Source organism: Erithacus rubecula (genome assembly GCF_903797595.1).
Source record: "Erithacus rubecula genome assembly, chromosome: 6".
In the NCBI taxonomy this organism is placed as follows: Eukaryota; Metazoa; Chordata; class Aves; order Passeriformes; family Muscicapidae; genus Erithacus; species Erithacus rubecula.
In genome coordinates, this window is record NC_136688.1 from 8,449,621 (window position 1) to 8,470,758 (window position 21,138).

Below are 21,138 nucleotides of genomic sequence, written 5' to 3' on the forward strand. Positions count from 1 at the left end.
TTTAAAATACAGTTTTCTTTAGGAATAACACAGACTAATAAAGTGTCTTTAGAATAATTAAACTACTTGCTTAGTTAAATAATACCTAGTGAAGACACCTACTACTAATATACTAATTACTAGCACTGACCAGTGAAGACTCCAGCCTAAATAAAAACTAATAAAAATATATAAATTAAAACCACAGCCAAAAATCCACACATACTCTAAAAAAGCAGACTCAATAAGTAGCCATGTAAAACAATTCCTGGAATATAAAAAACAATTTATAAATATGGAACAGACTAATAAATTTCAGAAGTGTCTCCAAAACAGCAAGTTTGGCAATGCCAAGCACCCAGCCATTATAACCTTTTACTTTACTACTGATTTCTTATTGTCTTTTATTAAAAAAAATCTCCCAAAAAAACGAGCCTTGTTTTTCACCAAACCTTGTTGTAAATGGAAGGAAGGGACTGGCTCACCTGATGCACACAGTCCAGGAACTGCAGGAAAACAGGAGTGAATCCACTTCCCTGGCAGTTGAGGGTGAGATTGCTGCGCTGGCTGAATTTGTGACCAAAGGAGAGCCACTCCTTCTCCACCAGCATCCTGAAACCCTCCAGGGTCCTGTAGAAGGGATCACTGAGCAACTGCACCAGAGACACCACCTAGATCACAGGACAGGACAGTCTGGGTTATGAGTGACAGAAGTTAGCAGAAACCTTTAGCAGGTGAATATAAGCATTCAGTAATTGCTTATTGTTCAAGAAAACAAAAGCCTTTGGATAAACTCAATGACAAGTGTTTTATCACATACATTAAGTACTTTTATGAAACAAGCAAAATGATATTCCACATGGAAAAGCTTCAATGACATTGGGACTTTATGGTATCTGTAAAGCAAAATCTAAGCAGCTACAGACTTGGGAGGTGATTACAATGCTTAAATTATGTTTGAAATAAAACCCCTTTAAAATAAACATTTAAAAGATAGTATCTACTACCTCAGCAAAAAAAAAGCATTAAAGAATTGGACCTGAGGGTGACTTTAGAGTTTTTTTCCCAGTCAACTGCAGTCTGTTTTCATACATAGCATCTCAGGAGAGTTTAAAATGCAGCACAGCCCTCTTGCACCTCCAGCTATGTATCTCTCCTCTCTAGCTTCACTGTTTGGCAATGATTCCAATAAAACTGGCCACATTCTTTTGTGTGCTTGTTTACCTGGTATTATGCTGGCTGCACATGAAGGTTTTATTTACCAGAATTAGGATATCTGTGTTTCTCTCTGAACTGTGAAGCTAATGGACACAATGCATCTATTAAATGAGGCAGCAGATCTTGATTCACCTAATTTATAGTTTGGGGTGATCTGTCCTTGCAGCAGGTGTTACAGGCACTTTGGCACAAATTCAGTTTCTCCCTGTGTGGTCTCCTAACATCACTTATGGAAATTGAATGGAATAAATTCCATTTCTCCTATGTTTAAAATGTACAATGTTTAAAATGATAAATGGACAGTTGTGGCAACTTTTAGCTTTCATTCTCACTCATGGTCAGGTGCAGGAATTCAGATCTTCTATCTAAGCCTTAGAACTGTTCAGACCATTAGGACCTTTGGAATGAATTCATTTTAAGGAACCATGTCATGACATAAATTGCAAATTAATGCAAGGATTCATGCATTCTGGTTTCTTCTCTGCTGCCACAACACAAATTTATTAATGTCATACCAAATTATCTGCTGCTTGTGTAAAAAAGCATTGCCTGGTGTTTTTTTCTTAATATTTAATTATTTCAAGTTTTTTTATAGCAGCTTACTTGAGCAGTAATATCCCAGCCATCTTCCAAACAAACCATAACAGAAGAACCATTTTCCAGGAGTTCAGAGATGATCACACCCAGTTGCAGTATCCTGTGAAGCTATAAAATATTATGAATGAATAACACACTCTAGATAAATCTTTAGATAATATCAATAAATAAAATATTTTAATAATTAAAAATGTATTCCTGGATCCACATATAGCATAGAGAAATACTTGATGCAACTGATTAGGCAACAATAAAATGTAACAGTCTAAGGATTTCCATGTGAACTACAATAAAACTAAGGGAAGTTTTGAAGATAGGAACTTAAAGTATTAAAGCCAATGAGTACTGTAATAAAATAGCTGTCATAAAATGGAGAATGGGAACAACACACTTGATAGATTTACTGGAGAGAAATTCCATCCTGGGCTCAACACTAAAGTAATTTCCTGTGAAATGTTAAGATTCCATGAATCACTAAGTACTTTGATGGGAGAACCCATGCAAAATATTTGCAAGATAATATTACTAATATTCAGTACCATGGAAGTTGTAAATTAATGAATTGAACAATAATAACAACAACAACAACAGAGAAACAGCTTAGCTTGTTGAGCAAACAGGCTAAAATATATGAAAAGAGGACACTTTAATTATTTGCACCTTAATACTCATTACACAGTGATGCTAAATTAAGCAGGTTAAAGAAGTTCAGGTGAATCTGGACAATTTTATTTTACTATGAGACTTAACATCATTATTACTAAAAAGAAAAATCTGTATGATGATTTTACCATTTTTGTATACTATGACAGCAATCTTGGTAAACAACATAATAGGTAATACATAAACAATTCAGTTTTTTACAGCAGAGTGAAACTGTTCTTTGTGCAGCACTGAATATAATCCAACCAACAGAATCAATAGGAAAGATGAAAGCCTGAAAGAAGGAAGAAAACAATATAGGAAAACAAACAAAAGATGGCAAGAATCATTCAAGATCATTTATGCAAAAAAAAAAAAAAAGTAAGTTCAGGAAATAGAAAAGGCACAGGAAAGTGAGAAGAAATTAAATTGAAGAAAATAGGAGAAAAAACCATCAACCAAACAACAGTTAGACCCTAGAAAATTCATCTTTATTCATGGCAGCCAGCTTTCTTCCTGTTAAAAAACTGATGAATATGCAATAGAAATTGTGATAGAAAACCTTTACTCCTCTGAGCATTCATATATCCATTATTTAGAAAAAAACCCAACCCAAATAGACTAATCTTCCTGCAATTTTTATAGAAAAAGACTGAAAAGAGAATCACTTTTAAAACCAAGCTTGTTTATTCTTCTATTCTGTGTTTTCTTAGGCAGTAGAATAGAAGAAAGGCTGTTTTTCCTACCTTTAATGAGGAAACTGATATGCAATCTGGTTTTACAGATTCACTGCTAAAATACAATCCACTGTTTTTATAATTTGTGTTCAGAAGATAGGGCAGTGCTTCTATTTTCTTCTCTGCATTCACATTCTTATAAAGAGATAGTCCATACAGTGTTAAAATCAGAAATGTTAAACTTCTATTGCCCAGAAGAGGAAAGCATAATACAATGAAAACATTTCTGAGATGACAGATCTATGTACTTTCATGGGAATTGTAGAAAATGTGCCAAGTCAGTCATAAATTAGCTTTATCAGTCATAAATTAGCTTTATCACACAAGTCAGAAGTGACATGATTTAAGCCACAGAAATGTGGTTTAGATGTAGCAAAGCCAGTGGGTGACATTGTGTCCCAGTCCTCAGCAGAGTGATGCACTCAAAGCAAAGGATGATTCTCTGAAACATGCCAAAAGAGAGTAACTCCAGGGTTATCTGCCCCTGATCCCTGGCTGTGTTTATTTCATCAATTCAATGATGAAATGACATTCAATTATTTGATCTACACTTATGAACTTGCTCAACCACTCTGGGATGGAAAATGCTCACATGGTGGGGAAGTCAAGTCTTTTTCATGCTTTCCCAACTTGTCCCCTTCCTGAAAACCTTGGTGGCCATGGCCAGCTCCTGCTCTCACCTCAGGGAAGAAGTTAAAGCCACTCCTTGCAGCACATTTCAACCAGGAGTGCATTTCCTGATGTGTAACAACTGGCATGTTACTCACAAGTATTTCCTTTTTAAGAAATCAGTATAAGTTTCTATTCTGCTTCCTGTGATTAATATATTCTGCAGTGGATTCCAAACATAACAAGCAGCTGTTAAAAACCATTCACTGTCATTAAAGTGGTTTTAGGTTTACAAAAAGCTGGATTTTCCACATCCTTCTTAATCTGAATCTTGCAAAGTTTGCTCCAGTCTTGCCTTTGTTAGGTTAATATTTAGGTAAAGGAATATGAGAAAGGGAAATAAAGGTACAGATTCAGACAGAAGAGAGCAACACACATAAAATCCTCTCTTCCCCATACCCCACAATGTTTCTTTGTTTTTTAACTTGTGCATATCAAAATCCAGGGTGGGAACACATAGGAAGAGCCAAATATCAGTTTTAAAATCAAAAAGTTCATTTATTGCTCCACACTATCTTTTTTTGATTTTTAAAATCCATAAAATAAGAAAAATAATTTCAAACCAAGTCTGTGAATTTATATTGATAGAAAACCCAGTAACCTCTCCTTGTGTGTGTTTTCCACGTTATAAAACATCAATTTTATTATAAAAATGCCTCCCATATTTGTACATGTTATGATGGCATTAAAATAACAGCAATGCCTGTGTAATGCCAGAATAGAGAGCATGCAAAGCACTTAGAGTGAGCAAAGAACAGCTGGTTAGAGCACAATAGTCCTCTGTCACAAGAGCTTGGAATTTATTTGGTGTGAGCAGAACTGCATATAGATTATCAGAAGTACCTGTCAGACTAAATTACCTGTGGGAACCACTCTGACTCCCCAAGTGCTTTGAGGAATGTTGCCTCAGATTCAGTAGGAATAGTGCTGGGAACACAAGCTCTCATCAGCTTCTTGAAGCTTGCCTTTGTCTGTCGGATGTCACTGAATTCAACAGGAACAAATTCACAATTCAAAGCAAAATCAAGTTTGAAGCCCTGTATGAAAAGGACAACAGCAGATGTAATTTAAAAGGGCAGCATATTTTTCACTGACAGTCCCCTTAAATCCCAAAGTCTTGCCTGTTTTATTGCTAAGTAATTAATTCCTCATGAAAAATCTGTGTAGTTAAACACCTGCCTGGGATAATAAAAAAATATAATAAAAAACCTTGCAAAATGTACCACAATAAAGAACCCAACTATAACAGCAGAATGTACTGCACAGCAGTCATAATTTCAGTAATAATTAGAATTATTCTAGCAGTAACAGTGGTGAAAAACCAAACTTGAGTGACAATCTGTTCAGTTCTTCATACACAACATGGTGTACTTCCTTTAACATTTTTAAAGCTAATCAACAATAAACAAATAAAACCAAAAAATATCTGTATGGATGACACATGAACAGTACAGGACACGTTTTGGGAGTTCAACAAAGCAGAAAAAAGTAAACCTCACACCCAAAAAGAATCCCCATAACTGTAAACCAGCTGAGTCATCTAAACAATCACTGGATATTGAGGGAGCTGCTTGTCTGCAGTACCTTGTTCAGCACAGAGCAGCAGCTGGATGCTTTTCCTAGCAGAATTCCTCATCTTTTATTTAACTTACTGCATTTAGCAATAAGAGAGGACAACTGAATTAAGAGAACAAGTCAGCTGACTGAAAAAAACCTCACCAAAACCCAATGGATTATGATGAAGAGGATAACATAGAGAACATTATTAGGAAAAACAATTCTCATGTATGAAACATCACTGAAGATGTTCATGCCAAACTTCTTGAGTTTTCTTCAGAAATTGCTTTCATTGAATTAAACTTGGCCTGCAAATAATCTTCATTAAGCTCCTTCACAGAATGCCAAGCAAAAATGTAGGAAAGTGAAAGCTTGGTTTTAATTCTGTTTGTATTTTGGCATGGTTCAAAAATAAATTCAATAACTCAAAAATGCTAAGTTGTAATAAAGCAGGGCAAAAGCAACTGAGGAAAGTAGCACCATTTCTTTAAAATGTTGTATATTTGTTTTCCCCATCAATTTATGTGATGTGATGTGATATTTAGCAGAATAAAGAAGTAGTTTCTGCTACACAGCTATACATGCATGACTGAACTCTTCACTTATCATCCATTAAAAAATCAAACAAACAGGAAAAGTCTATTATTAGTGGAATATAATAATTCAATTCCATGTAATTGATCCATTATTCTGGTACAACATATCTTCTCCACCTCCTGAGAGAATATAATTCAGAAAGAAATAAATATGTGTTTTCCTACTACCAATAATGAGTTTTAGACCTATTCTATTTCAAAAAATATGATAATATTTTACATGTGTTCACATTTTGAATAAGAAAGTAGAAAAAACCTGTTTCTTAAAAATCTTTGAATGCAGAGATTTATAAAAATATCTGAATCTTGAAAACAAGTAAAACTACTAAGAATTAGAAAACACCTGTTTTTCAAACAACTGCATCTAAAACATTAAAATCTATCAATATCTACAAAACTGTAGATATCATGGTCCCCATCATGTAATCAAATCAGAAGTTTTGGCTTGGCCTTATTCTCATCAATTTAGTTTTATGTGAGTTTAGTGCTGCCCACAGTAATGAAAGTTTCCTTCTCTGATAATTGCTCCTCTGGCTAACAACATTTTGTTTCCTCCATATTTCCATGTTATCCTGAATATCATTTACTGTTTGTAACAACACCAGAATAATTCAACTCAACCAAATAAAAACCGCATTAAACAAACAAACAAAATAATTTGTCATTACCCTTAACTGGGATTTTTCTCCAAATATATAGAGGGCTGCTTGTCTTCTCAGAAGCTGGCTTTGCAGAAAAGAGCTGCTGCTGTAGGGAGGGGTGTTATCTTTCCCTGCAAGTCTTGCACCAACATCAATGAATGGTGTCTGAGTGTTGATAAATCGGTTGCTTGAACGAAGACTGGCCCATACACCTTCATAAGGATGAAGAAGATTTAAAAAACACTTTGTGTGAGGTACTGGAGACCATAATTGCTAAGACAAATGCTTAAACATATCACATGCATCCCTTACAGGACATAATTAACAGCATGTACTGGAAAGAAACAGACTGGTAACAAAAATTGTCAAAACCATCCTATTGCATTGTTGTTTAAGCTGAGACCCTCATCTAACTCTGCACAGTGCTTTCTCTGCAGAGAAAACAGTTGTTGTGATATCAGTAATACAGATGTAAATCACAATTTGCAAATAGCAATGTCCATGTAAGCACATGGAAATGAAATTTCTATAGGGACAGAAATGAGGAAGAACAGAAAGAATCAGAAAGCAGAGAAATCCTAAAGCTGGACACAACATGAAGTGCAGTGTGATGTGGAGCCACAGAGTGCAGCTGCAAGCAGCAATTTCTGAATGGCATAACACCAACATCCCAAAAACACTCTGAGTCTGCATATTGTACACCTATATATACATAAATACATATATATATATATGCACTATATATATAGATATATACATCTATCTATTTACACACACACACACACACACACACACATATATAGATACATATAACAGAAAATAGTGCATATTGTTGCTGCAGCTCTACTGGCACTGCCAGGGGAGGAAACTCCTACAGCACACAGACATGCTCTGGTCTCATGCTTGAGGTTTTGGGGATTTTAACATAATATAAAGTAGTGATAAACCAGATTGCCAAGGCCTGTTTACTGCTAGAAGAAAAGACAAGCAGTAAATATTTTTCTGTTTCTTGTACCTCAATTAATACTCAGGATTTTGTGAGATTGTTTTTGTGTGTGCAATGTGAGGCATGTGAAAGGTATTGGATTCTCAGGGTATGAATAGCACTACTTGAAAATCAAATCCCTTAAAGTACACTAAATTTGGCATCCAAAAGGCTGTGTGAAATTCTTTATCCCAATATGCAGTAAATCAGATTATCAGAAGAGACTCTTGTCCATAAATCTGTGAAGCAAGATATCCAAAAGAGGCACCAGAAATACTTCACAGTACTAGAAATTTAGATACTGTAGGACCAACACCAACCCCTCTTCAGAAAAATCCAATAATGTGCACAGAAGAAAAAAGATGCAGATAACAGTAAATTCCACTGATACAGCTCAACCAGCAAAACAATTTTATTCTATTTTTTAGAAGTAGGATTTGGTTTCTATTAAAAAATACTTGTGTACAATAACTCTCAACAGGGACTTATTTGTACAGCTTAGCTTGTCTGCCTGCCTGGCTGCTAGTCTGAGATGTGAGCAGATGAATGCAGCAACTGAGAGTGGCTGGCAAGGAGCTCTGAGCCAGTAACAGCTCTCAGAGGCTCCCACTTCACAGCCAGCCACTTTTATAAAACACCTCAAGTAGTAAGGGAATGTGATTTTTATTCCACATCTCAGCTACTACATGTGAAATAATAAAGACTTTTTTAAAGCAAGCAGAAATCACAGCAAACACTCAATAATAGAAAGAAGTTCTCATTGATTTGGTATGGAAAATGCAAGCTCCAACACAGACTGTTGTCCCCAAAGATGAAGTGTACAAAAGTACACAGTGACACTTTGGAGCATTTCACACATGCACCCATCATTAGCACTTGTGGCACATCAAAAACAACAAAACTGGCCACAAATACATGCAGATGAACATTTTTACAAGCATGGGCAGCACTGATGAAAAGGCACAATTATGTTTCTATTGTACTTTTGCCTAGTAGTTTATTTTTGTTAGTAGTATCTTGCTTTCATTATTTGGCATGCACTGTATTACTATGACTTTCTGATTTGATAGTAATCAATTTTCCCCTGTTCATTAACATTAATAATTACTATGGAAAGAAATTAATTGACTAGGTAACAGTGTTTCTTTGCTATTTTACTGAAGCAGTAGGAATACTAGACTCTTTTCCAAAAGTGATTTTTAGCTGTTTAACACTTTCACACAGAAAATTTTCTACATATCTCTGTGTTACATCACTGTCACTGTGCATATATTCAATGGGCAAAAACCCTCCAAAACATAACAAACCCACAACACTGAGCTAAAAAACCTCAAATTTGGTTAATGCAGAGACAAGCTTTCTGTCAGTATCACTTTAGAATGAATTAAGACATTGTAGCAGAGGGTGGTAGAAAAGAATGGGCTTTCAGGACACAGAATACAGTACCTTGATGGACTCTTTCCTTAGTTGCAGATTTGGAATTTGAATGAGTGAAACATTTATCTCTGTAGCCAAGCACTGGCAGATAACAGTAAAGACAGAAGGAGGAGGAATGGAATGCACATTGCAGCCAAACACATTGCAGGAGAGAAGAAAAGGGTTACTTATTAATTTCCAAAGATCTAGCATATATTGCATTTCTTTATAGTACATGATTTATCAGACAGCATGGATCTTAGGCATCACAAGACAAAACATCAATCAAGCCACAAAACCAATATAAAATGGGAAGGAGGTATCCATTTATCAAACAGGATTAATTTCCATTGTCATTGCAATAGCTTCAAACATATAGCAAAGCCATCATGTGTTTTTCCATAATTATAATACCAAAGGAAATGTCATGATTAAATCATTCCATTGAATAATTTATTTAAAGTTTCTATCCAGCTGAAAGTTAGTTAATTAAAAATCCCAATATTAATGCCTGTTACAAAACAATCTGGTTTTGTCTAGGGACATTAGGTGTAAAATTTGATGGACCTCAAAATTAAAGCAGAATGCAAGATATCAGTTCTATACACCTACAAACATTTTTGAATGCCTGTGTACAAGTATATAATTTAGAAAATAAATATGAATATCTACCACAGAAAGAGATCTTCTCTCCCCTTGCAAAAATCATAATTTTCTGTGGCAGGCTTATGTGTTTATCAGTGCATGTATCTTTGGCTCAAAACCCACATCAACATAACCAAGTCCTTTTAATACAAATATTCTATTAAATCATACTCAAACTGTTAATACTTCCTGCCTTGAAAATAATTCTCTGAGCTGAGTCTGTATTTTTAAATTACAAATATCCTAGTATTTCTTCAATAGCAGCACAACATACTGAGAAAACTTTTTATCCTGCTAAATTGCACAACAATGTCAGGTAAGAAGTGCTGCTCTGTAGAACCACATTATACTTACAAAGCAATAAGAGAAAAAGCTAAGGCTTTTGAGTTAACTTGCAATTCTCATGAAAAGTATCAACCAAGAAAAGGTCAAATAATGAAAATATATTATGAAACATTAAGTATTTGACCAAATATTTCAGATCAAAACCAACTTGACTGAGCTTTGGACAGATGCTTCGTGACAATGTTCCAGATAAAGTAAAAAAATCATACTTGACACAGACACAAATATTCAGAACAACTGATGAGTGTTCAGAACAATGATGGTTTTAAAAAACGAGAAACACTGTTCACGCACTGGAACGTATATTCCAACTTATATTTTAAAATGGTATGTACTACAAATACACTGTCTGGTACAAAAAAATAGAAAATGTAATTTTCTACTGGTGTATCATAGCTGAACCTGGCTTTTGAGCCTTGGTATGTGTGATAATAAACACAAGGAAAGGAAGAGTGGTCCAGAATCCAAACCACAAAAGCACTGCTATTGTATTTTGCACAGTGCAGTGTATAATCCATAGCTGCCTGCTGCTTCTCATGTGAAATATATCTAGCTGTGAAAAAGTAGTGAGGAACTTTGGAATAAAGGATTTGAGAACAATTTTAGAGATTTTATATACCCTGTGTATTTTTAAATTTCTTTTAAAATAATTATGTCAGCTAATCTAAAACCCCCTAGTGTTTGCTTCTCTCCAGGGAGATATTCCCTTTCTCTGTTCCCTCTTCTTCTGCCAACTTCTCACCTTCCCTAGGGCTCCCACTGAACTTGTCAAACATTCTCAGGTTTCAGCAAAGTCCCCTGGTGTCCTGCAGAACTGGGAGCACACACCTTCAGAGACACAGGGCAGGTGTGGCAGAGATCCAGCAAGACACAAGATAACTCCCCTGCCCTCGGACTGATTACTGCTGAATTCAGCCAAGGGATTTCAATGTCAAATAAAACATCACATCTGTGACCTCACACTGCCTTCAGGCTCCTTTTTCTTCTTTGAGTAGCAACTCAGCCTGCCACACTTCCCACGAGCTCTAATCCTAGAAACCAGCAGCAGTTACTCCAGAAATCCTTTTATCTTCAAAAGACAACTTCCACCCAGCAACCAGGGAGCTCTCCCTGTGTGATCTGCAGCACCCTGGCTGCCCCTCAGCCCCACTGGGCTGCTGGTGCTTTAGTGCTGGCACCAGGGGATGGAACACAACCAAATCCCAGCTGCCAGCCACCAGCACTGCCACCAGCGCTGCCACTGCTGCAGGGCTCAGCCAGGCTGGCCACAGCCCCGTTTGTGCAACAGCTGCAGCCACTATTCCCTCCTGCCCTCTCCAGCCCAGCTATCTCACCAGACCACCAGCTCAACTCATCTCCAGCTACAGCACAGGAACAGCACAGTGAGCACAGAACACAAACAAAACTCAGATAAGAAACATGCATTCACTGTGATTCATGAAAATGCACAGAATTCCCCAGTCTGGTGATGCCCATGTCCTCTCCTGCCTTTCCTCTCCTCCCTTCTGCTACAATCCCAACATCACTTTCCTATACATGCCTGAGCATTTTCCTATCTCCCTCTCTCTTGTGTTATTCTTTCCTTAATTTCCCTAATCTCATCCACCTCTTCTGGAAGTTGTTCTCTGCTAAGTATTTTTATCCTTTCTCTCTTACAGAATAGACTTATCCCTGTTTTATCAAACCTGTATTTAAGGAGTTTGGTGCATTAATTTATGCACATTACAAAATCGTATTAATTTCATCAGACTAGAAGTGTAGATAGAATTCCCCTAACAAAATGAGATGCTTTTGTAGAAATGATACTGATGAGCCCCTGTAATTAGGAATAACTATTTCCAAAGAAATTTTATCCCCCTACCTACTATACCTGGCCACAAAATTCCTTACTACTTAGAGTAAAATTATTCACAGATTATTTGTAATGTTATGAAGCATCAGCTAAGCTTCAGACACATATTGGAATGATCTGTAACTGCAGATTCTAAAGTCTATTAAATGCTTATATAAAAATATGCATTTTCAGGCCATACCTAGACAAATAAAAAAATGGATGAATCCGAAATTATTTAGAAACGTAATCCCTGAGTGCTTAATTTTTCCCTAATTCCAACATGAAACCAACTTTATTTCAGTGGAAAGTAAAGGATTTGAACAGAAATTAGATAATGTTATGGACTGAGGCCAACCTAATTTCTGTTTTGTTCTTTCACAGAGCAACGAATCAATAAAGAGAGTAATTATTATTATTTCACTGGCATATTTTCACCATTTATTACTTAAAAAAATAGACTTGGAGCTAGTCTTACTAACCTCCTCGAGCAAAGCTATTGGATAGATTTACATCCAAATGTCCTGGCACTACCTGCTTAAACACAGTAGACATTCTTGAAGCCCTCGTTTCAGTGCCTAAAGTCAGCCAAAAAAAGAATAGAAGATTAAAAAAGCTACAGTGTTAACCAGACTACCACTTAATATATCTGATAAAATGCCCTTTTCCACCCAAACCAGCTAATTCTTGCCAATTTTGTACCTTAGATTTATTTTTTAAGACAAATGCATACATTGGCAACAGTATGGAGGTGTTAGGTACAGCTAAGCAATCAAGATATTTTACAATAAATGAAGCAAAGCACACACACTTTGGGATGGTGTTACTTTACAGGAAAAGCCACTGTTTGGCAGTATTAGGCCAATTACAACCAACTAAGACAAGACAGACGAAATTTCAGGTCACACAGTCCTTCCTGACATGTTTGGGATTACCCTCCCCTAAACCTCAACAGGTTTCATCATAAAATAACTGGAATAAAACAGATTACTTTTTTCCATGTTTCCACCTAGGCATAACTCAAATAGTGCATTTTGAAAGAGTTTTCACTGCAAAAAGAGCTCTATTTGGAAATGACATTAGTAGAAACCCATTATGAGTATATAATACATAAAGAGGTCCATATGCCTTCAACTGCTGCTGCAGCTAAACAGCATTACCTGTTCTGATCTTGCAAGCTCATACTTCCTCCTTATACAAAATAGAGCAGATTTTGCCTCATTATATAAAATAGAGCAGATTTTGCATCATTTTAAATTTGGTAGTCTTTTATTCAATATGCAGTTTATGCTTAAAAGACATTACTGCCATTAATATTGAAAAGATTAATATTGAAAAGTATTTCAGGAAAGATTATAAATATCCTTTACATAGAGAAAACATATTCACTGAAACCAAGAGTGAACAGGCTACCTGGAAAGTCTAAGCAACAGAATTCATATGGAACACTGAACTAGCACCAAATCAGAGAAAATCACTTGTCAGCTTAGGCAGAGAAAAGCACTGTACAAACCAATTTTACCTGGAGACAGGGCAATGGTTGGGCTAACAGTGAGAGTGTTACTGCCATTCCTTTTGCAGTGGACGGATATCACATTCAGTAAGGCTTGTAGGTATTTCTCCTGTTCTATACTGCTTGAAGATTCTAGAGAAGCAGGAGCTGGAGTCACAAGAAGAATGGAATGCATTACAAAAGTAAAGTATTTGCAAATACACAGAATAAAAGGCTTACTGTGTAAAGCAGGGCATTGAAAATATCCTAGTTCATCTGTCAAAGGTTCAAAAATCCTTTCCTTTGATGACAAGATGTTTTCTTGCATTCCACACAAAGCTGAAATTCAGAAACTTTTACCTCATGGCCACTACTTAAAACATTCATCATTAGCCATTATGTGATCAGCACAAACTCAGTGAGGATCATACAGCTTTTCCTTCACTCTCCAAATCAAAAGTAACATTTCTAAGTTTGTGCTACTTGTCAGCAAAATGTGCAGAGAACAGACAGAACTATTTCTTTAACAAAAGCAAGTTAATATCACACTCAACCAGCTCTTCCTCATTCCAGAAAAGGGAAGATTACTTACCTGTATTTGGAGGTTCTTTGGGATACAGTACCCATTTAACAGTTAAGAAATCATTAACAAAACACAGAACTAAGGCAAAAAACCCCTCAAAAATAAGAAAAACAATTCCAACCAGAAAAACTCCACCCATTGTGTCCAGGTGCAAGGACTTAAGGAAAGCAGATTAAGCTCAGGTCCTGGGCTATAGCATCATGACAAAACAGTGTTCAGCATCAATGAGGCAGTTAATTGTTTTTTCAGATGCCAAAAAATTTTTTTGGAATTCCAGTTTATTGTTGCCATCTTTGGATTGACTATAGGGCAAAAGTTTTACAGCTGCTTAAAGCAGGATTTGTTATCTTGCTCACAAGAACCAAGACTTCAGAATCAGAGACAAAGAATTTGATGGAACACATTTTGACAAAACACCATGGTAATTTGTAAATAGTTTCCTTCAATGATGATCCAATCAGATTCTATGCTGGAGATTAATAGACAGTCAGCTAATTAGCTGGGGGTGGCAAAAGAAATTTCAAAATAGAAATTAGTATCTGAATTTAAAGTACCATTAGGAAGTGATGATGTTTCCTGCAGGAAAGATCATGCTGTTTCTATCTGACCAAGTGGAAAAAGCCTGAGCAGGAACATTATTTTCTCTTCTGCTCCTAAGCAGGATTTACACATCCTGAAATCCACTGGAATGATCTCTGGGCCCCCTAGCCCTTGAAACAGTATTACAAAAAGTCAATTTAGGTCTTAACAATTTAGTTAAATTAAAAGAAATGAACTGTCTTAATGAAAGGATAATGTCTATACTACTGGCACTTACAAAGTTTTATTTTGTGAAGAGTACTGTGTCTTTCAGAAAACAGTTTGACTTACATCAAAGTCTGTCATAGAACCAAGCAGATGCCAGAACCAAATGACTGAGGGCAAAACTGTCCTTGTGACAGATTAGAGATGGAAATTTTTCCCCTTCATCCTTACCACACCTCATCCCATCACATCAGCATAAAGAGGTGACTCAAAGCACATCCCCCTTCCAGCACAGGGATCTCTATGAAATGACCCCTCTCCAGTGCTGTATCACACACCACAGCAACGTGGATTGGAACAAAAGGTAGGGGATGGAGATCCCAGTAGAAATTTTATCCCATTCAATTTTATTTTTATCTCAGGAGAGAAATGCATTGCTTAGTCCTGCAATGCTAATATGTGCTTTATATTGCTCCATCTTTATCTTACAAGTCCTAATACAATCAATAATTCAGCCTGAACCAAGATAACTGTTCTCTTGGATAGTGTTACTACATCCAAGACACAGAAATGTTCTTTCCACAGGGTAGCTGACCTAATAAATGCTAATTTAGGTATAGAATGTCATATTTAGAACTAGAGTGCTCTGCAACAAAATTCCCAGAGAGGTCACAGTAATTCAGAAACCAACTTGCAGGTTTCAAAGAAACATTTCAAAAGACCTATACACTCTCCATCTCATATCTGAACATCTGTTAATAATCTTTTTTTTGGAGAGAAGTTGGAAAATACAATTCTGTTGCACATGCAGTTTGGTTCCACACAGAAATAAAGTACTGTGCATAATTTCTCTAAAAATATGTTCTGTGCTTCTTATATAACATATTGACCTCCAACCATGCTTTGACAACTTGTGTAACACACCACGTAACAGGAAATCACAAAAATGTTCAGTAAGTTCCAGCAGGCCCTCCTTGTTTCTTTGTATCAATCCAATAAAAATCTACTCCTATGAAGTCTCTGCTTAGGAAAGAATTAATTTGTCAACTATAATTTAACTTCAGATTATCTCTGACCTCTTAGTTTGCTTCAAAAGTGTTTTTCATTATGGGCTTTCCTTCTCTGCACCCAACTCCTTGAGGCAGCTGTGTGTAACTACATTTGTTGACCAGTTTTGTTAAGGGTAAGATAAACACCCTATAAATATCCTCCATTTTCCTTGCTGTGCCTTCCTGAGGGAAATCTCCATTTTCTTCACACTTTAAAAGAAACAGTAACTCCAGAAGCAAGTACTTATCAGACACAGTTACTGTCAATCCCTTTATCTGCTCCACAATATTCTGGTGAACATATGGCAATGGCAATATTAAAGGCTATATAAAATTAAGAAAAGAAACCATGGGAAAACTACCAGAGAACACATCAAAGTGTTTGTCTTTACATAATCTGGAGACTATTCCTGCAAATTTTTTTTTCAATTTATTCTCTATTTGTACCAGGTTAAAGATGCCTCGTCTTTATTTCAGCCAGGACAATCAGTATTAAATCAGCTGAAGATTAAAATTTGCATTGCCATGCCTGGGATTCTCACTATAAACATGTGCAAGAACTGGTGTAGCCATTAGCTTTGACAGCTGCTCTGTCAACTATTGGTACTACTTCACTGATTCTTTTTATTAATCCTTTCAACAAAAACTCATTCTATAAATTTCAATTCATTGCCTTCATTGCTCATTACTCCAACTAAAAAAATGCTCCCATAAAACACTGAAGAGAGATACTCAAACAATGTTAGAGCAATGAATATTCAGCAGATAATTAGTGATTTAAATTAGCCTTAATAGTCAGTCCAGACACTGTCTAACATTAAAAACATTTTTTCTGATATCTCTGAAATAACGTGACTTTGATACACCAAAACCTCCTTATGTCTGGTATAAATTGTTCTTAAATAGAAGGAAAAATGTGGCTTTCATAAAGCTATTCTGTGAAGGAAAAATTGTGGAGGACTATGTAAAAAGTATTTAAATAATGTAATCTTCAAATTACTTTTATGCCACTTGTCTGTAAGTGCACAGTATGCTTCTTACAGGTTTTGAAAAATTCTACAGAACACACTTGAATAGAGTCAAAACTTTAAGTTGCATTTTAGCTGTTATCGGGGAGAAACACAAACAAAAACAGGACAAAAGGATTTCTTTGCTACCTTATTTAGTTTCTGCTACTCCAACTGGACCTCACATTTTCTTTTTTTTCCAAAAAGAAAAATGATGGCCTAATTCTGGAATAATTTCTAAACAATTATCAGTTTGATTAAAGAAAATACTGATTCTTCCTTAGCATGAAATTAACTCTGAAAAATCTATCAGCAAGAGATGGAAATCCAGGCAGTCAGAGGCATCCTAAACACTGCCTGTGAATGGTGGAAGTCAAGGAACTTTATTTCCAAAATTAATGTTACCCTAATATTATATTCTTCTGAAAAGCTAAGCACTCTGATGAATCTTGTGTTGGTCCAATCTATTCACTCACATTTTTTGAACTGCATTCAAGATTTTGACAGAGGGTAACTAATAACATCAGATAACCACTTCTATCCTGAGACTGGATTCCATCGAACCCCTGATTTCCCTGCATTCCCCCCGTGAAATCCCTTCCCCAGAAAGCCTGGCTGCATCAGCTCACCCGTGGGATGTGTGTTCTGGGATTTGAAGAGTCCCACCACGCTCTTGCCATGGAATCCCCCCGCCCTCAGGAGCAGAGTGCTGTTCCTGGTGTTCTTCCAGCAGACGACGGGCAGGCGGTTGTGGCGGTAGCAGCGAGCCACCCTCTGCAGGCTGCTGTCCTGCACCGACTGGGGCACCACCAGCAGCCCAGGGTAACTGCACACAGCAAAGGGGGGGATAATTGAACAATTACAGCTGCTTTCAAAATGCTCAGCAATGAAAAAAAACCTTCCTAGAATTACAAGGTGAAAACACGTCTTAGTGAAATACACCTTAACTGCTGGATTTACTTTTATTTTTTAAGTGATCGTTAGTCCAAGCCTAGCAAATACATCAGTTTAAGTAAACTGCATTTTAAATAGAAATTGAATTAGGAACAATTTGTAAGACTATCATTACTAATCACTTTCCATTTCAGGTTACATTTTATTTGGTAGTTTTTTCTTCTTAGCATATCTGTTATCTGTCACTATAATCAATCCCTATTTTTAAGCATGGCAGAAAACAGAATTTTGAGATACACGAATAATGCAGTAGTTCCATTTTGACAATTGTACATGAAATATGAGAAGTGAACGGAAAGAATGTTAGATTGCCTAAAGTATCAAAATGAAAACAATAGTCTTTGGTTTATGAAAAAATACATTTAAATTTTACAGTCAGAGTCCTTGGAACAGAGTGCTTGACACTGCATTTTTGTGTTCTGCTTAAAACACTGCAACACACACTGAGAGATTAGGAAATTCACTGATATAATACCTTCCAAGATAAAAAACACAGAAAGATGGTAGTTTTGTTCATGCTAGTGAAGGAAGGATTCAAGCAATATGAAATATGACTTTCTATCTCCTCTAAAAAATCAAAAGTCAACTTAAGTGCCAATTTCATATGTTAAGAAGAAACTAAGATGAGGAACAAGAAACAGCTACTGCTTACTAAATAACTTTCATTCCCTATACAATATACACTATTTCTGCAAATTCAATTCTTGGACATTTACTAAACTGCCCTCAGACAAAATGAATGTACATAGTATTTACAGTCTACACAACAACCACAGTAATGTAGCAGTAGATAAGTATTTATATCCTGAGATTTGCAATTGTTTCAGATACAGATAATTGTATTTTCAATAAAAGTGTAGAGAATATTAAAAACTCATGGTTTTAGGGAAGGAAAGTGCTGTCTGCATGATGTTCAAAGTATAAAGAAAATGGACAGATTTCATGCCTTCATCTGCACTGTACTCCATGGTGACTAAGGAAAACCAGTACTCTAGCCATGTCAGAAAACAAGAAAGGATCTACTGTTTTTATTCTGTGCCCTTCTTCCTGGCAATTCCATTGTCCATAATGAAAGCAATGACCAGCTTAAACTGGCTCTAGAGAATGCAAATGTCTTCTGATATGACTCATGCAGATAGGCTTTTGTATTAAAAGGAATTTTTGTGGGCAGTGTCAGCAAACTACATCAGCCTTCACAACAAAAAAAAAGGAACTTAGTAACACTGATGTGCTAAAACACAGCATGTGACTTTCAGCACATGACAAACTTTTAAAGCAAATGCTTTCATGAAGTCAACTGCAACACATACTTTTTAATTTGAAGAAAATAGTTATTGATTAATGCATCTGAAGCTTGTTTTTTTTTTATATAGGAACATAAAAGACTTTAAATGCAAATATATTAATGCAGATATACCTAGATGTGTGTCCAGTTTCAGCTACTGAAGTGAACTGATACACTCACCTCCTGCAAAGGGAATACATCCTGTTCAGTGCAGTTATTCTCAAGTATTCAGTTTTTGAGCGAGAAGAGTTGGTGCTGATGGTGCCCAGCCCCAGGCGCTGGTAGTCCCTGAAACAGGCTCGCTCCACCAACTGCTCCATGGTGGATTTTTCTGATGCTTTCAGGGTCCCACCAGTGTGCAGCTCACTGTCATCTGAAACTAAAGGGAAAAATCTTACTGGGGAGGTGAGCAGGTACACAGCAAGCAAAATCTCTACTTTCTCCTAAACTTTCTCCTAAAACGTTTGTCTTGCTCTCAGCGATGAATGGCAAAATCCAGGACATGCAAGTCACAGTTCACCAAATTTATAAACTAAAATAGTATTTTAGTCAGCAAACCTGATTATAGCACAAAGTTACCTACTGTGACTGGCATGGCTGACATCTCTCCAGATAAAATCCTGGAGAAAGTTGTCTCACATATTCATTTGAACTGAAGACAGATAATCTTTACCAATTTATAAATTTTTACAGGTTCATTACATGCTCAAGATAAAAATAAATGAAACAATTATTATTTTTAACTATCTTAGAAGAGGTAACAATCTTTTTAAGGTTTGGTTCAGCCTAAGAAATGTTTCAGTGTTGTGCTTTCACAAGAGATGACTGTTGGGTTCTGAATGTCTCAGTTTCAATGTCAGGCAGGAGCTTTCCTCAGCTGTGCATATCAGCTGCCCTTTCCAAAGCAGAAAAAAACAACCATGAGAGATAAAAAAACCATGTCACAAGTTCAAACTACTCTGAAATTCAAGTCAAGCAAGGTTTTTGTACAAAACCTGCCACCTGCCTATTAGTGACACTTTCAACCATTTCCAAGTACTTCTGGGAGCAGATTTACTGCTCACAGCATGTATCAGTTACCTGCTACCACCTCAAGCATTGAAATATGTGCATATGACAAGCATTTCTTCATGGATGAAGAACTGAAAAGTATATGAGGATTTAAACCTGAAACAGGATTGCATAAAACTGGAATTTAAATGCATCCAGAAAATAAAAATTATGCTATGATTAACATTTTACTGGCAGTAGACAACATTCAGAATTTACAGGAGTAGTACCTCTATGATTTTTTTCTGTGCATCTTAGCATAAAAGCTAAAAGAAAAATTTTCTTTGCCTTTTCAGTTAAAAAAAAATCTCTACTTGATCTAAAGAATAAAGTCTAACACTCTAGATGTCTCCTCTTTTTTCATATTTGCCATGGTAAAAAGAAGTATAAAGTACACAATGAGAAATTAATTCAAATGAGTTTAAGAAAGAATTTTCTTAGGTCATACAAAATCTTGGTATTTAACAGCTTTGAATGGAAAGCTATAACTGACTCAAGATGAGGGTGCATTTTGTGACATATTTTTTCCTAAATGGATTTTTCTCCCATGATTGATGATCAGATTTTGCAAAACACTCTCCTGTGCATAAAAAGCTAAGCATAAAAGCTCCCATGCATGTCCTTAAGCTGAAGAGGGAGATGAAGATATTTTGCTGTCTCTAGTTTAACATGATTCATTTGCTTTACTGTTCTTGAGATATGACTGTTTTCAAAAGAAGGTTTCACAGTCTCTTGTTTTATTGAACACACCCATATGACCAATATAAGAAAAAGAATTTACTAATGATTGAGAGATTCTAAACTCTGAAAACAAAGAGATGAGGAGGAATTTGAGGGAAATTAGATGCACATTAGCAACAACTAATAAATACAGTACTGTGCCCAGCTTTTGAAATCACATTGCAAGTTATAGGTGGACCACATAAAGAAGCCTGAGAAAAGTGCAGTGAAGATGATCAGAAGCCCATCAAGACTAATAAATGAAGAACTGACACAACTGCATAGATTTAACATTCAGAAGAGAACAGAAAAATATTCCAATAGATCATAAACTCATTATGCATTGCAATCAGAATGAGGGGAATCATCTCTTCTATATGTATATAATGGCAGAGT

At 36.0% G+C, this 21,138-nt stretch overlaps 1 protein-coding gene across 7 annotated transcripts in view; it reads right to left on the reverse strand.

Annotated features, from left to right (window-relative positions):
* Positions 1 to 21,138, reverse strand: part of SBF2 (SET binding factor 2) — a 226,433-nt gene that overhangs the window by 17,988 nt on the left and 187,307 nt on the right. For 2 of the 7 annotated variants that reach the window (XM_079309370.1, XM_079309369.1), the window contains exons 26-34: positions 19,153 to 19,351; positions 17,363 to 17,559; positions 13,381 to 13,518; positions 12,341 to 12,436; positions 9,068 to 9,139; positions 6,664 to 6,848; positions 4,703 to 4,879; positions 1,801 to 1,902; positions 465 to 650 (exon numbers count right to left, since the gene is read on the reverse strand). In XM_079309370.1, the coding sequence (XP_079165496.1) occupies positions 465 to 650; positions 1,801 to 1,902; positions 4,703 to 4,879; positions 6,664 to 6,848; positions 9,068 to 9,139; positions 12,341 to 12,436; positions 13,381 to 13,518; positions 17,363 to 17,559; positions 19,153 to 19,351 (1,352 nt within the window). The remainder of the gene's footprint in view (positions 1 to 464; positions 651 to 1,800; positions 1,903 to 4,702; positions 4,880 to 6,663; positions 6,849 to 9,067; positions 9,140 to 12,340; positions 12,437 to 13,380; positions 13,519 to 17,362; positions 17,560 to 19,152; positions 19,352 to 21,138) is intronic. The other 5 variants (XM_079309372.1, XM_079309371.1, XM_079309375.1 and 2 more) reach the window with 3 other exon arrangements.